The sequence below is a fragment of the Peromyscus eremicus genome, chromosome 6 (assembly GCF_949786415.1).
Source record: "Peromyscus eremicus chromosome 6, PerEre_H2_v1, whole genome shotgun sequence".
NCBI classification, from domain to species: Eukaryota; Metazoa; Chordata; class Mammalia; order Rodentia; family Cricetidae; genus Peromyscus; species Peromyscus eremicus.
Genome location: NC_081421.1, coordinates 76,213,788 through 76,231,916, shown reverse-complemented (window position 1 = coordinate 76,231,916; position 18,129 = coordinate 76,213,788). Strand labels below are relative to the sequence as shown.

The 18,129-nt window shown below is 34.9% G+C and overlaps 1 protein-coding gene across 1 annotated transcript in view; it reads left to right on the top strand.

Annotated features, from left to right (window-relative positions):
* Nucleotides 1-17,803, top strand: part of Sycp1 (synaptonemal complex protein 1) — a 98,998-nt gene extending 81,195 nt beyond the window's left edge. Inside the window, exons 29-33 of the mRNA XM_059265977.1 lie at nt 3,032-3,079; nt 7,852-8,037; nt 13,405-13,548; nt 17,148-17,234; nt 17,330-17,803. Of these exons, the coding sequence (XP_059121960.1) occupies nt 3,032-3,079; nt 7,852-8,037; nt 13,405-13,548; nt 17,148-17,234; nt 17,330-17,467 (603 nt within the window). The 3' untranslated portion in view covers nt 17,468-17,803. The remainder of the gene's footprint in view (nt 1-3,031; nt 3,080-7,851; nt 8,038-13,404; nt 13,549-17,147; nt 17,235-17,329) is intronic.
* The last annotated feature ends 326 nt before the right edge of the window (nt 17,804-18,129 follow it).

The window sequence follows — 18,129 nt, the reverse complement described above, 5'->3', positions numbered from 1 at the left end:
GCCTCCCTAGTGTTGGGATTTAAGCTGTGCACCATCACTGCCTGGCTTATATAAGGTAGCTTTGCTGGATGTAGTGATCTTGGATTGGACTGTTGACAAGTAGATATTGGACAAAAGTCTGAAGTTCATCAAAGCTATCTTTACTGTGGTAGTTTTTCTTCTTTCTATATGAGGTGCCTCTGTGGGGCACACTTAACTTGGCCATCTATGGTCCAGGCAGGTTGTTTCACTCTCCTAAGACTCCTCAGATCAAGTCCTTGCAGTGGTTAATGTTTTTGATAGCAGGTGTTTCTTAAGTGATTGGGAGGTGTGGGAAGCAGCCACAACATTGAGATTTGTACAGGTGAAGGACTTGACTGTATTTTCAAGGCTTTCTGAAAGATGCAGCCGTGAGTATCCTGTATACTCCTGGTACATCAGAGTTCTCAAGCTCTTTAGTAGTAAATAGCAGATTGGTGGCTCCAGAGTTCAGTCCATCTGCTGGTCTAGAATAATCAAACTCAAAATCTGTTCACCACCAGGAGTATTGGGTTATCCTTGTGCACCTTCGGCTTGAGCTGAGCCTTCTGTCACTTGTATCCTTTGACTTGTCAGTGTCTGGCTTTCCTCCACAATTGTCATTCTGGGCCTTCTCTTACTTGGGCCCTGTAAGTGAGGCTTCCTGACCTATGGCTATTCCCTGACTTCTGGTCCCTGGAGTAGCTAGGTTTTTAGAAGTAGACTTTCTCAAGATCAGATGTGGCCACTGCCCTATGAATCATGTAGATGACAAAATGAGATTTCTCCCTCCTTCACCAGCTCACATAGAGACAGTCTCTAGTTTATCATCTTACTCAGAACTTCTAAGTTTTTTTTATTATCTTGTTGTGAACAAAGAGTTTTAAGATCTTCAGTTCATCTTTTCTTATTCTGTGACCAGAGCTAATACAGAGACTATGGCAGTTTATTCAAAGTGTATACTTAGGATTTAAATAATTGATTATAGTTCAGGTTTATGGTCCCCTGTGCTCATGAATTAGACACAGTTTAATTCTTTTAGTCTCCCAACCCTGGAATACTTTCACTCTTCACTGGTAAGAAAGTTTCAACATTATGTGCTCTAAGAATTAGTGTTAGGTAAGAGTTCTATGTTTGATTACCTTAAGTCTGAAAGTTTTATTCTCAGTGCACAAATAGTAGGTTAGATACAATATGTATTTGTGATATTATTGCAGATATTGCAGAATGCTTCCATAAGACAACCTTCCTTCTTTGTAAGTTGATGTTTAAAATTTGGACACACGGCTGTTCTTTTCTACTTTGGTATCTCAAGTTAGTCTTGTTTACCAAGACATATTTTAGGCACATTTTATTTATCATATTAGACCGGGACCTCTTTAGGCACTTTGGTAGTAAGGGGTCATGATCAGTTATCCACCACCAGAGATATATTCAGAGATATATTTTTATATATGATTTGGTCCACAGGTTTGAAAACCATTGTGTCAGCTAACTGTAATAATGATCTATACCAGAAAAATTCATAGTTGTTTTGACTGTAGCTGTGAGAGTGCTTTCTCTTTATTCTAGGAGCCATGGTGTCCTAGAGTAGTTATAATATTACTAGTTTAACAAATATGCTTTGTCCAGGAGTACAATATTCTAGATCTTTAGAGTAGATCCCAGTTGTCAGTGTAACTGGAGGCTAACCACTGGTAGATGATACACACTAAGAAAGATACATACTATTAAATCAGCTTACTGCTAGATTCTTTCATAATGAAGTGAGTTCTTTTGTTTAGGAGAAATATTGTGGGAGAGATAGCATGGTGTATACAAGGTGAATGATTCAGTGTGGATGGATACTGGCATAGGTATCATGAGCGGGCAAATTAAGTTTTGACTGTCTAAAGTTCTGTGCACTAGGAGAATTTAGTTTCTCTGAGGCCTTTATGCTTCCTGGAGGCTATCACCAGTCTGTTTTATATATGATTGTGATATTAAAAATGTTCAATTTGTCTTAGTTAAGATTTTCATTGCTGTGATAAAGACCTTGACTATAAGCAAGGGTTTATTTCATCTCACATTTCCATATCACAGTCTGTTATCAAAGGTAGTCAGGGCAGGATCTCAAGCAGGGCAGGAACCTGGAAACAAGAACTGATGCAGAGGCTGTAGAGGAGCGCTGCTTACTGGCTTGCTCCCCATGGCTTGGTCACCCTGTTTTCTTACGCACCTCCAGGACCACCAGCCCAGGGATGGCACTACTCACAATGGGCTGAGCCTTTCCACATCTTCAGTGAAGAAAAATGTACCATAGGCTTGCCTACAGGCCAGCCTGGTAGGGGCATTTTCTCAGTTGAGGTTCTTCTTCTAAAAGGACTCTAGCTGTGTCATGTTAACATAAAACTAGCCAGCATCAAAATACATTTTCATTTCTGTGAGCAAGACTTAGGTTTTCTATTTTAACTACTGAAGAAACCCTACAGTCTAGCTTGTTACACTTTTATCATAGTCTCTTCATTTTTTTCTTGGCTGTTCTATACACACATCCTGTTTATCAAAAGTTAGATATTGTTTGTTAACTTTGCATACTTTTTGGAACTTATTAATATGACATTTTGCTTCTCAGCATATTATTTTATACTTCATCTTTATTTCATCTTAAAAGTTAATTATTCAAAGTACCATTAAGATGTACTTTGTTAATCTCTAGGGGAAAAGATGATTGTATCTGTCAAGATAGACCATAATTTGGATTTCTTTGCCACTCTTTATTGTTTAGTTACTTGTCTATAGCCCTTACCATGTCGTTTTGTCCATCTATTTCATTTCACAAGTCAGAAAGTTGAGATTCAGAACTCAAAGAAACTTACTAATGATTCCACAGATGTGTAAGAGAGAGGGAATAGAATCAAAAGATAAATCCAAATAACAACTCTATAGAAGTGAGTTTTATTCTTTAATAGTTATTAGAAAATGTTTTAACAAGTTTGTTTTAATTGTGTTAATAGTATCAATTGTTATATAATTTGCTATTTATTTTTAATAGGAAAAACTAAAACTGGCAAAAGAAAACACAGCTATTCTCAAAGACAAGGTAAGAGGGTTTTGTTTTTTTTTTTTTTTTTGTCTGAGACAGGGTTTCTCTGTGTAACAGCCCTGACTGTCCTGGAACTACCTCTGTAGACCAGGCTGGCCTTGAACTCACAGAGATCCACCTGCCTCTGCCTCTCTAGTGCAAGGATTAAAGGCATGTGCCACCACCCGGTAAGGTAAGAGTTTTATGTCTTTCTGTTTTCATTATAACCAATTTATTTTCAATCCAGTTTGAACCTAGGGCCTTGCATGTGTTAGGCAAATGTTCTGCTACTGGAGTATATCTCAGCATAAACCCATTTTTTAAACATTTATTTAGAAATAATTCTTGTTGCTCATAAGTAGGAAAATAACTTAAAAAAATGTCATACAATTTCATTTCCAAAATTATTTCTTGGTATATTAATTTAAAGGTATTAGCTAAAATTTTAAAACATTTGTCATTTTGTTTTGGAGATTTAGAGATGGCTTCAGTATTATTATTTAAAAACTTTTAATTACATTTATTCATTGTGTGTGTGTGTGTGTATGTGTACATGCATACATGCCACAGTGCCTATGTGGAGGTCAGAGGATAAGTTGTGGGAGCTGTTCTCCTTCCATCATATGTGTCCTTTGGATTGGATGAAAGTTGGCAGGTTATTTTCTGAGCCATCTCGTCATACACACACACAAAAATAGTAAAATAAAATATTAATAAAACAAATAATATAATAAAAATAAAAATTATATTAGTAGAGCTCCCTACAGTGGAAGGAAGTTCCAGTGTGGGGAAGAAGAGTTAATCCAGAGCTTCTAACTTAACCAGTTTTGGGGTTAAATTCTTATTTTCTTTATAATGATGCTGTCTTCTAACAGACATTGATATGATTATAGTTACATTGAAGTGAGAAACAGAGTACTCTGGGAATAACTCAATTGTTAGGCATAGACGGTGCCATAGCTTTGTGACCTTGGAGCTAAAGAGAGAGAAGAAGGAAGTATTGAATCTGTTTGAGAATACTTAGTGTTTTATTTTCCCAGAGCCTGTACCAGACACCTGAAAAGATTATCATTGAAGAAATTGTCATCATAATAAAATAAACCAGCAAGGTTGTGGTCAGTGCACTATCTGATAAAGATAAAAAATATTTAATCGCCGGGCGGTGGTGGCGCACGCCTTTAATCCCAGCACTCGGGAGGCAGAGCCAGGCGGATCTCTGTGAGTTCGAGGCCAGCCTGGGCTACCAAGTGAGTTCCAGGAAAAGCACAAAGCTACACGGAGAAACCCTGTCTCGAAAAACCAAAAAAAAAAAAAAAAAAAAAAAATATTTAATCACTGATATTATTTTATAAATATAGAACATTCATATAATTAAATTATATATTACATGTTTTCCTAAAGATATGCTGATTCATGTTTAATTATATCTGTTATCAGGTTAGTAAGTGCTATATCTTTTATCTGGGGAGTCTGCATGTTATGTGTGCTGCAAAAATTTTAAAAATTACTAAAGAATTGAAGAAATTTAACTAGGCCTTTGGCAATTATACTTTTTCTAACCGTAGTAGAATATCATAGATCTAATATAATCATTAAATTGAGCAAATGTTTCTGATTTTGTGTAAGTTACTTAAATTCTTGATGCCTTAATTTTCTCATTAAAAAAATTAAGAGATTATTTTATCTCATCTCTAAAGATATTATCTTACCTACATCTTCAATTTGTTAGTATTGAGATGGTATTTATAAACTATTTAAAATAATCTTTGGCATAGAGTAAATGACATATAAGATAAATACAACAGAGAGAATCAGTGTGTTCTGCATCATTTGAAATATAATCAGAAAAATTATGGTGTTTACAGAAATATATATTTCTATGATTATTTCCATTATTGTGAAGAAAGATGTACTCTCCAAGGGATGTGTGTATTAAAGTCAGGGTTGTCTTTTCTTTTAGGCTATAGGATAAATGGCATTTCCCTGATATGGCCACAAGGTGGTGGAACAGTGACGTTAAGTTGCCACTCTGAGATCTAGTTGGGGAAAATTTGTCCTGGAAAAGCTCTAGTCTGGAGATTCCAAGTATTTCCTCTGATGAATTCAATCCAGAGAGCAGGAAAAAACATGAATGTTCAGTTACAGTATAGAAACATGTATGAAAAGGATACAGAAATGCAAATGAAAAAAAAGTGTCAGACCTTTACTTCTGCATTTGGGAGGCTAAGATTGCTGCAAGTTCAAAGACAACTTGATACACATAGGAGTTTCAGACATATTCTCAAAAAAAGTCCAGAAAAATGAAAAATTACTACTTGCTGGAAAAATGGTTATGAAGTGATAGATTATTAGCATGAGGCAATAACTAAATCATTTTTATTTAGTAACTTGATTTTCTAGATAAGCAAATTTAATCCTGGGGATGTGCTTGTAATCACCTGGCAAGACAGTAATATACACAAAGAAGAGAATGTTATATGCTCATACTTTAATGTTTTTTTTTAATACTATCTGTAGTCTCTTAAATTTTAACTTTTATTTTTATTTAACATAATTTCCTTATTGATACTTTGGGAATTTCACATTGTGTACCCCAATTCTGCTTACCTCCCAGTACTTCCTTATCTGCCCCTCACCCTTGCAGCATCCCCCCAAAAGAAAATTTATTAAAAAATTAAAAAATTCAAACCAAATCAACTAACTAGCCAACCAACTAAAAACCCGCAAAAATAACAACAAACAAAACAAATAAACAAAAACCCTCTTCCCTCCCCTGTCTTTCCTGCCTCTTCAATACCTCTTCATTTGTGCTTAGTGGCATTGGGAGCCTCGGTGTGTCACATAGTGTATGTCCAGTCAGTTGTACTTGGAAAATGTTCATTGCAGTGAGTCATTGGTCTGCCTCAAAGCCTCTGGTTTCTGGTACACCATCATCACTGGATCTTCACCGAAACTCCTCTAGAATATACTGTGGCTGCCCTGAGTCATGGAGATCCTGTAGGTATTCTTCCACAGGACCAGTCCCTTCATGAGCTCCAGCGAGTCCTAGATGGGATAGATGTTAGGGTGGTCTAACCCAAGGCCAGGCTATGGATGGGCCTGGGTGGTAACTGAGCTGGTCAGGCCAGGCTACGGGGGCCTCCACCTCAGGTGAGGGGCAGAGCCAGTTCTTCTATGCCCATGCCATCAGGGGCAGTTCTCCCTCTTCTGTGGTGAGGGGTAGGTCCATCTCTCCTGAATGTGGGGGCCAGCTCTCTTGCTGCAGTGTCCAGGGCCAGCTTTCTCAGGGCCAGTGAAGGGCAGGGCTGGCTTAGCATGAACCTCTGATTTCATCATGCATGGTTCCTATGGCCGCTTGTGGTAACATGGACCACAGACATCAACACAGCTGTGGTAGGACCATGGACCCAGACATAGTCCTCGGCAGCATTTGGGTCTGCATGTCACCATTGCCCCAGTGTCAGTGCAGGCTACTCAAATGGGCACAGCCCCAGCAGCAGTGTGCAGTGTGGCCCTCGGACACTTAACATGGTCCCAGGTGGTGGCCCAGACCCTGGGCATCCGCATGGCCTTTGATGGTAACAGGAGCCTCGGACATCAACACAGACCCTGGCTGCAGTAGGGCCACAGACCCAGACATGGCCCTTAGCTGCAGCTCTGGTCTGGTCATCACCATGGCACTGGGTAGCAGCACAGGCCACTCAGATCTGTATGGCCCCACCTTTATTTTTTATGTGTATTTATTCAAGTATTCATTCATGTCTGTGCTTGCAGTTCCTGAGAAGGCCAGAAGAGGGTGTCAGCTTCCCTGCGACTGGAATTAAAATTGGTTGTGAGCTACCATGTGGGTGCTAGGAATGGAACAGGGGTACTCCGGAAGAATGTTCAGTGCTCTTAATCACTGAGCAAACTCTCCAACCTTTTGCAATCACTTTTTAATTATGTTCCTTATACCCCTTAGTTTAAACTCATTCTCCTAGTTCAAATACCAAATTTTTGAAATATTGTACATTAGTCCTGTGTGTGTGTGTGTGTGTGTGTGTGTGGTGTGCACATTTGCGTAACTGTGTATTTCATTCTGTCAGTTGAGTGTTTTCCATAATTGTATTCATGGAGATGATGATGACCAAAGAAAGAGATAAAATAGAATATGTTGTACTTGGATTTCATATAATATTCTACTAAAGCAATTTCTACTACCTTTGAGGGCTTAAGATGTACCTTAGTCATAGGGGACTTCATAGCATGTGTAAGGCTCTAGATTTGATCCCAGTACACACACATACACTCTCTCTCTCTTTCTCTTTCTCTCTCTCTCTCCCTCTCCCTCTCCCTCTCCCCTCCATCCCCTGTCTCCCTCTCTGTCTCTCTTTCTCGTGTGTGTGTGTGTGTGTGTGTGTGTGTGTGTGTGTGTGTGTGTGTATTTCGCTAGGAAATTTTTATCTTTTATATTTTATACAGTGTATATGGAAAGAAATTACTAGCAGTTTACCATGTGAATTGCTAAAGGAAGCTGCATACGAAGATAGAGTTGGAAAAACCATTGAGTTGAAATAATGGCAAAGTATTTAGAGTAAATTTGTAACATACTCTCAAAAATGGAGCAAATGACCATTTTTTCATTTTTTTTTCCTGAAAATTTCCCTGTTGGCACTTTTTCCTCCCTTTAAAAGATGAATGAGACTGCAAAACTAAAGTATTTTTGAGTTTGAGGCCAACATGGGCTTCATAATGTGACAATATTTTAAAAAACAAACTAATACAGTTTTATTCACTTTTGTCCAATGTAGAAAGTACAAGCATCTTTACTGGAATCACCTGAAGCCACTTGTCGAAAATTTCATTCTAAAACAACTCCTTCACAAAGTGTATCTCGGATTTCCTCATCAATGGATAGCGGCAAATCCAAAGATAATAGAGATTGTCTGCAGACATCTGCCAAAAACAAAAACATTTTATCTACAACAGTTGTAAAGGTTGGTTGATGTATTTCCAAGATAATAGTATTTTTTTTAATAAAAAATGTTTTGATATTATATGCCATAGATTATACACATATAAAACTAGTTTTGGGGTTTTTTCTTTCTTTCTTTTCTTTTTTTTTTTTTTTTGCAAAGACCATTTTTTTTGTGGCATCAGCATGAAATGTTTCATTTTTAAATCATTTTTTTCTCATTTGTCCAAACTAAATGGCGTCTTGGGCAGATTCCATTACTTGCTGTTTCTTTACCGTTGCAAAGTCTTGTATGTGAGAGGTCTGGTTCTGATTTGACGTTTTACAAGATTTACTACCCACATTACTATTTGTTCTACATCATTTTTCTGCCTTTTATTTAGCAGTCATCTTGGAGTAATTGTCATTAGCAAGATGACTCAATTTTAGCTGCCTTCTGCATGTTTGTTTATTTGGATTTTGTGAGACAGGGTCTCTCATTGTAGTCTTGGCTGGCCTTGAATTCACTGAGATTCTCCTGCCTCTTCTTCTGCCTCTGCCTCTGCCTCTGAAGTGCTGGGAATGAAAGCATTTTCCACTACACTTGGCCACATATTTATTTAATCTTCAGGGAAATCATACAACCTTGCCACACTAAGTGTAAGGCAGATTTTTATTCTAATAACCCCTCTTTTATATGCTATTCAACTCTTAATTTTCCTTTCCTCTACATAGCCAGACAGAAGGATAGCTAAATAGATTGTTACCCGAGTTCATAACTTACTAGAGAATGAGACACTCTTCTTTCACTGTTGAAGACGAGTCTTTACAAAGACACTTCTTTCTCATGTTGAGGTGAAAAGTATCTGAACCTGTTTCCATTCTTTTAAATTGAAAATTTGTGTCTTATTTTCTTTGTTTCCTGGAAATAAATGGGAATAAGTATATGTTAATCATAGAGCCAGTTCTTTCACTTTTAAATAAGACTCAGAGATGGATTTGGCCTCATATATATATTTCATATTCTTTATGATGTGGGTTTTGTGTTCTTGTTGACCACTCCAGCAAGCAAGAAAAAAATTCTCAGTCCTAATCTGATAAATACACACAAATATTATTCAACTTTTGAAGATTAGTCAGCTTTAGCTCTAGTGTTCTTTCTGTTGTTGTGATAAAGTCCATTATGGAGGGAAGTCAGGGCAGGAACTCAAGGCAGGACTAAAGCAGAGGCCATAGAGGAGTGCTGATTACTGGTTTGCGTATCCTGCTTTCTTATACAGCTCAGGCCCAACTACCCAGGGTGGACTGAGCATTCTCACATCAACCAAGAAATTGCTGCACAGACTTGCCTATAGTCCAGTCTTATGTAGGCATTTTCTCAATTGAGGTTCCCTCTTTCTAGATGACTCTCTCTTGTGTCAAGTTGGCAACTAATTAGCCAGTGTAACTATATAGCTTAGAAAAACTTTTATATTAAAACATTCATAACCACATTGTTAAGAATGTGAAACAATATTAAAGAATAACTCTACTTTAAAAACTTAATTGAAATATTTCTAAGAAAAAATTACAGATCTTAATTATTCACCTTAAATTAAACCAAACACAACTTTATAACCAAGACTCAGATTAAAATAGAGTTTTACTGTTATTTCAGAAAAGCTCCAATCATTAGTCCTTCTTCCAAGATTAATTATTAATCTCAACTTCTCATGTAGCACATACTCTTTTTATCTGGATTTCTTTTATTGAATATTATGTTTATTAGGTTTACCTATGTTGTAGTTTAAAGTTATAGACCATTTTTACGTATATATAATATACTAGTGTGTGATTGTGTTACAGTTTTTTGATCAATTGTGTTATTAATAAATATTTGGATAGTTTTCGGGGTAGACTTTTATGAAAGTATAAAAGTTCTAGTATCTGACATACACACTTTAGTTATGTATGTACAAAGGAATGAAATTGCTAGATTGTAGAGATAGGTATTTTAGTATATACTGCCACTCTTTTTTTTTCTTTTCTTTTCTTTTTTTTTTTTTTTTTTTTTTTTTTCGAGACAGAGTTTCTCTGTGTAGCTTTGCGCCTTTCCGAGAACTTACTCTGTAGCCCAGGCTGGCCTCGAACTCACAGAGATCCCCCTGCCTCTGTCTCCTGAGTGCTGGGATTAAAGGTATGCGCCACCACTGATTGGTGCCACTCATTTTTTTTAGTAATTAAGTCAATTTAAAGAATTCCCATTATACCTAGAATCAGTGAATATTCTAATGGCGCTATATTCTTAGCCTTTTCATTTTAGTCATTGTAGTGGGTGTGGTTATCTGGTTTTTTTTTTTAAATAAATAACTGCGATTGATTTTGTATTTTCAGAAACTTGCTAAGGTAATATATAGAAATTCTGTATATCTTTTACTCGGTTTCCCCACACCATGGCACATATGTAAAAACCAAAAAAGTTTACATTAGTATATTACTTACTAACTAAACTTGAGCTTTTACATGAATTTTACAGTTTTTTCATCTTTTTCTATTTAAGATACAAGAAATTACCAATTGTATTAAATTGTCATATAGCTTTATTCTTTGCCATGTTTTTTTGAGACAGAGTTTTTTTTACTGTAGCCAAGACTAGCCTGGTACTTGATATGTAACCTGTGCTGGTCTTAAAATTCCTGAGTGCTGGGAGTATAGTTATGAGCCATCATGCCTGGCTTCTTGATCTAAATTTTTAATGGAGGCATTTGTAACTACAATTTTTCTCCAAGCATTGATTTTTACTATATACTATAGATTTTGTCATATATTGGTTTTTAAGCTTCCTTTAACTCTTCTTCTTTTTTAATTTTAATTTTTGGGTTTTTGAGACAGGTTTTCTCTGTATAGCCCTGGCTGTCCTGGGACTTGCTCCGTTGACCAGGTTAACCTCAAACTCAGATCTGCCTGCCTCTGCTTCCTGAGTGCTGGTATTGAAGGTGTGTGCCACCATGCCTGGCTCTTGTAACTCTTCTTAACTCATTAGATATTTATTAATGTGCTATGAATTTCCCTAATATCCATTTGGTTGCATTACAGAATCTTTAAAACATTGTGTTTCCTTAGTGTCTGTTTAGTTGTTCTACTAATTAGTAAAAGTAGGGTTCTGAGTTCATTATTTTTCTTGGTTATTCGCTCATATGTTTTGGGAGTCTGCTTGTCTGCTTATAATATATTTTGATAGACTGAAATCTTAAAATGCCATTCTTTATCTCATTTTGTTCAATAAGAATTAGCTATTTCAAACCTACTTTCTTTAATACGATTCATCACTTTCTGCCTTTTACTGTTAATCTCTGCTATTAGACCTAAAGTTTGTCTTTTGTGAACAACATATAATCCCTATCTTTTCCACATAATTTAGTCTTTGTCCTTTGATTAGGTGATAGACATTGAATTAGAATTGAATTAGATTGTAGAATATACTTCCATCATTTTGTTGCTTATGCTAAATCTTAACATCTTTTTTCTTTTCTTGTATCTCTCCTTTTAGGTTAAGTAGATACTTTTTAGAGTGAAATCTTAATTTTGAGGTTTTTTTTTTTCTTTCTGTTTTTAGAGTCATTGCTTGATGGTACTTTGACAATTATAACACCTTAAGTTAAAATTATTTAATTTGAATTAGTATTAATGTAATTTCAACAGTGTTGAAAACATTTGCTTTATTATAGGTTTAGTCCCTTTCTTCTCTTTTATTGTGTCATTTTTTATTTTAGGTAAACGATGTGTTAATATATTTTAGGCACTATATTTCATTACAATTGTTACTTTATGTATTTGTGTTTAAAATCAGACAGGAGTTGAAATAAGTTACAAATAGAATTTATACTCTCTTTTTTGTTTCCTATGCAGTTGTCTTCATCCCAGCACCTTGAATTTCTTGGGGATTTGAAGCTAGCATCCTTTCATTTTAGACTGAAGAGTCTCACTTTAGTATTTCTTGTATAGAAATCTATGAGTGAAGTTCTTTATCTAGAAATTATGTATTTATCATACTATATTATATATTAGTTATTAATACATTGCATTAATACATTATATATTAAGTTCTCTTTCATTTGTGAAGGATACTATTACTGGTGTTTGGGGTCTGGGACAGATGTTTCCAGGTTCTTAGCCTCTTATACAAAGAATTTAAAATAAGTTCTCATACAGATTCACAAAACAAGCAAGGTAATGTTATTTAGAGAAAAGTGATCTTGCAAGTTATAGAGGGATACATTGTCACAACTGACAGTGGGCTGCATGAATGAAAGTAGTCCGGAGTTCAATTATTGTTAAGGTTACTCCCCCATGTAACTATTTAATGAGTGTAAATTATTTCATGTTTTCTTTTAACAAGCATCATTTCATCCTGACAAGAACAATTCATTTAACAATTATCAAACTACCATGTCAAAAATATTGTAAGGCAGTAAAAAATATATAATATTGCATTGTCTATGTATGGGAACATTATGAAGTATACTGGATGAGCCATGATAAATTAGGGTTATTTTAGCTTTGACACTTCATAGTGATCTATCCAGCAAATTAGGATGTGTACCATCAGATATGTGTAGTTGTAAGTTTTTTCTGGTCCTGCCTGGCTCCTGTGACACCATGGTCTTTTAAAATAATCATTCAGAGACTTATATTATTTTCAAAGTATATGGCCTAATGGCTCAAGCTTCTCACTAGCTAGCTCTTACATCTTAAATTAACCCATTTCTATAAATCTATACTTTGTCTTGTGGCTTGTGGCTTACCGGTACTTTACATCTTGCTTCTTAATGGCAGCAGCTTGCAACATCTCCTCTGCTCTGTCTTTCTCCTTCCTCTCTCTCTAGTTGGAATGTCCTGCCTAACTTTATTCTGCCTCACCATTGGCCAAACAGCTTTATTTATCAACCAATCAGAGCAACACATATTAACAGCATACAGGACATCACCCATCAGATATGTATGTCTTTATGTTCATCTGTAAAAAATTGACTGATGACAGTGTTGAAGCAATGACTTGGGTCGAATTGCATCTTACTCCTAAGATGTTTGCTTATTTCAAGTTTTGCATCCTCTGGCAGTTCTTCCAAAATCAACCAACCAGTAGTAGTAAAGAGTCTATACATAAGCAACTTTACAACTTTTGAATTACCAGTAAAACACTTTATCAGAAGATTAACTTTTAGAAAACTTTAAGAACATTATTTACACTAATGGACATTTTCACAGTTTGAAAAAAATACAAAGTATTGCTGATGACCATTCTTCTACTAGAACTTCTCCCTGTCGTATATTCTACATGGACACATAAGAAACCCCTTGGTGGGATTAGCATTATTGGTGTATCCTACCACATTAATCATTATGTATGTTTTTTTTTATTTTTGCACAGGAATATACAGTGAAGACACCAACTAAAATGAAAATACATCAAAGAGAAAATAAATACATACCCACTGGAGGAAGTAATAAAAAGAAAAAAACAGTCCTTGAATTTGATGTTAATTCAGATAGCTCGGAAGCTACTGATCTCTTGGTAAAAATATTATGAAGAATCAGCATTTTTACTTGCTCTTATTATTATTTGTGTTATTATTTGATATAAATATGTAGCATATGTACATAGTTATTTACAATTGTGATAAATATAGCACAACTGTCACAACATAGAATCATATTTTCATGTCATTTTACAGAAATTAAGGTTCAAACAGTTTTCCTCTAAATTTTTGAAAACATGATACTTAAAAGCATACCATCTTATATATTTGGCATATGAGATGAGTAATCATTATTGTCTTGTTTTCCAGAGAAATATTATGAAGTTTTTCTACATTTAAAAACAAAAATGGTAAAAACAAAAACAAACAAACAAAAAATCAAAAAAATCCATAAAATTGGGATTGATATTTTAATAGTTTCACAGCCAAATCTGTTATTAAGGGTCTCATCTTTTTTTGCATATTTGTTGCTTTATTTTATACCACTACTGATTAACATTTATATTACAGTATTGATTGACAACTGTAACATTCTGTCACTCTGAAGGGGTAATGTTGTAAGGATAGCATTTTTAAGGAACCTACTTCTCCTACTGTTTTATAGGAATGTTTATTCCAATTTACACATACCAATACTTTCTTGTAGCTGAATTTTTTCTGTGTCCCACCTGACCCGTGGTCAGGACAAATCTCTCTCACCTGCCAGTCCTGCAGCCGCTTGGACCCAAGTAAACACATAGAGGCTTATATTAATTAAAACTGCTTGGCCATTAGCCAAACTACTGACTAGCTCTTACACTTAAACTCAGCCCATTTCTGTTCATCTATATGTTGCCATGTTTTCCGTGGCTTTACCTGTGTGCCATTACATGCGGCTCCCTGGACGGCGGGCTGGCATCTCCTGACTCAGCCTTCCACTTCCCAGAATTCTCCTTGTCTGTTTATCCTGCCTATACTTCCTGCCTAGCTACTGGCCAATCAGCTTTTTATTTAGCAACCGATCAGAGCAACACATATTCACAGCATACAGAACATCCCACAGCAGATCCCGTTTTCTGTCTAATCAAAAAGGAAGGGTTTAACTTTAACATAGTAAAATTACATATAACAAAACAGTAATCAAGCAAGAATTACAGTTATAATATCTAGTCTATTTGTATTTGGAAAAATTAGAGAAAATATTCTATCTCTCCTATATTTGTGAGTCTATAGTTTTATATCTAATTTATCTTTTATCATAACTAAGGAAAATTATAACTATCTAGTCTTCAACTACATCAAAGACCCCAGAAGGATATAATATTACCTAAGTAAACAGGAAGAGCATTGTAAGCAACTTCCAAAAATCTAGAATGACAGAGACAGCTGGCTGCCTGGACAGTCATCCAAAGTTCCTCTGCAAAGTTGGGGCATTCATCTTCAGCCCACAGGCCTAGAGTCTCTCAGTCACTCCTCTCTGTGTCCTGTAGAATGTCTGGCAGTTTCTTCTGTGAAGCAGGAACCTGAAGGACTATCTCGCCTTACAAAGTTCAGTGGTCACCTTCTTGTGGATCCTGTATGTCCAGTCAATACAACATTTTGTCAAGCAGTCCAGACAAGAACAGTTTCTTGCCCAAATGGCTATTTTTGTCAAGAAGAAGATAAACTCCATATGGAGTGTCTTTGACGCCCATCTTTCTCTTTGAAGTAAATCGGTGTTGCTAGGAGCAGACATTTCTCACTGTCCAGAAAGTCCTAAGTTTTTAAAACATTTTAAATGCCATGTTCTGTAGGTCTTTGAAGTGTTTGAAGATTACCTATCTGAAATATATCTATGTATACCTAGAAAAATTAATCTGAGTATAAGTTTGACTATCATAGAAGACTAATTATTAATCTGTATTTCTTAATTACCTATTACAATTTAAATGAGTTATATAAACATAATACCTTAAACAAGAGTAGAAATATATATATATATGTATATATATACACACACACACAGTATAACAAAATTAACTTTAAACTTTAAATTTGTATCAATAACTAAAATCTATAGCAATATAAAACATTTTTAAACAAGTTGTTGCTCTTTAAAAGTAGGTTCATTAATCTACTCTTTTATCCCATCATATCTATATTCTACATTTCTATACCACTTTCTTAAAGGATGATAAAGGTTAAATAATAACGTAGACTAATTTAAGAGAACTACACTAAATTGAGCAATAAACCTTATTTATCTTAGCGACAAAATTCTAGTTAAAGTCAATTGTTCCATTATTTCATTTGATTTCATTTCTTTTTTCTTTTCTCCTTTCTTTTTTCTCTTTTCATTTTTGAGACAGAATCTTTCTACATAGTTCTAGCTGTCTAGCTGTCCTGGAACTCACTGTGTAGATCAGGCTAGCCTTGAACTCACAGAGATCCGCCTGCCTATGCCTTCTTGTTTCATGATTACCACTTAAAACTATAAGATATTTAAAGCTTTTTATTGCTTAGGAGCCTCTAATTTGTTGTGGTTTTGGAATACTGAGTAGTTGAACATTAGAACCCTGTTATTGAAGTTAACATATGGAGTCCCTACTCGAGAATCCCATAGATAATGATTAACATCTCAGTAATTAAAATTGTGAACTAGAACCTATTTAAAACATTTTCCATAGATTAGTTGAATTATTATAACAATTTCATTCTATAAAAGTATAGAGAATGTTATTTTCATTTTACAGTTGAGGAAACTAAGCTATACAAGTTCCTTTTATAAGATAATACAGTAAAACATTAAGCCAAAATTTGAATATAGTTTGGTACCATAGCTATGGAGGTCATTGTATGTAATAGCTTCCAGTGGAAAATGTAGTCCAGATACATACAAATGTAATAAGAGTGGCTAGAAATAGTCTGGACTTTGGAGATAAACATTCCAATGTTTTAATCTCTGCTATATTTCTAGCAGAGTGATCTTGGCCAATGTCTTAGCTATTGTGATACTCAAAATTACTTTAAATTACTCATTTTCATTTTTTAAAAGGAGAATTGTATGGGTAAGATTATAGCTCAGTGGTAGTATTTGTCTAGTATTGGTGCCCTGGCTTTAATGCCCAGCACTGTAAAACTAGGCAAAATTAAAATAAATAAAATTACGTGTGTGACCTTGAGAACATCATATAGTGGAATGTACCAGGAACCTCTCTGTTTCCTAGGCAATAATTATGCTGGCAGAAATGAAAGGAAATAACTGTTTTGGAATTCTGGAATCTTATTTGAATTCCTATATTTTCCAAAGGAAATAGTGACTAGCAATTGATTTTTGGTCAAGTTTAGCCTTAAATGGTAGTGGCTAATGTTACATGCCACATGACCCACAGACCTGTAGCAGACAGCCACACTTGTGTTGTGCACAATAAGTACTTTGCTTTCCAACCTCAGAGTGCAAATGTTATAAGCCCTATTTTCCTTTTTTTTAACTTCTTTTCTCCTCCCTCCCTCCCTCCCTCCTTCCCTCTCTTTCTCTCTTTTTTTTTTGCTCCCCATCTTCTGTTCTTCTACTTGCTCTACTTTTCATTCTCCTTATAGGTGATATGTTGAGAAAATTTTAATAACATAATATTGATGATAACTGCAACATTGTATTTTTGGTTTTTTCTTCAAGAGCATGGTTTCAGAGGAAGAGACATCAAACAGATTTTACAGTAATAATTCACCAAATTCTCATCTATTGGTCAAAACACCAAAACAGGTAGCTTTTAAATTTTATTTCAGAAAGCAAAATTTAAAAGCCAATTTCCTTTTTTAAAAATATTAAGATACTGTTTTACTTTACTTTGTATTTAGACTCCTTTATCTCTATCAACTCCTGCATCTTCTGTGAAGTTTGGAAGTGCGAGAAAAATGAGAGAGGACCGTTGGTCAACAATTGCTAAAATTGATAGGAAAAGAAGACTAAAGGAAGCAGAAAAGTTATTTGCTTAATTTCAGGAAATCAGTGTTGATTATAGAGACTAATAATATCAAATGTTAACTTTTTTATTATTTCCCAGAGAACCAAACTTTACCCAGGAATTTAGACTTTAAAATTACTTGCATAAATAATTTGTGTTTATGTTACTATATTTTGGCCTAAATATAAAATAAGTATATGTTATCTGAATTTTTAAATTATATTCAGATAATTACATTTTGTTGCTTTTACTTGCAATAGATATTAAAGTTCCAGGTTTTTTAACTTGAGCTTTTGACTATTTAGAAATGCATTATTGAGATTTATAATTTATTCTTTGCTATTAAAATATTTTGGATGCAAATAAATCTTTCTCATTGATTCTTTGAGGGTCTTTGATGATTATAATTTTGAGAGAAGGGAATGATAAATAATGTTTCTCAGGTAAAATGAAATTGGTGGGAGATCATTGGTAATTTTTCAAGTAATTTTGGTGATTGGCAGAATTTAAGGAGAGGATGATGGGAAAGAAATGGAGGCAGCTTTTGCTATTAAGTGTAAAAAGTTCAAGAAGTCATACTTTAAAGGAAGAAGATAAATGGGGTAGCTACTAGAGAGGGAAGTAGGTTAGCAGAGGCAAACTTTTTTATAGAATGTTTTATAATAGAATATATTGGGTAAATAGAGTGTTGAA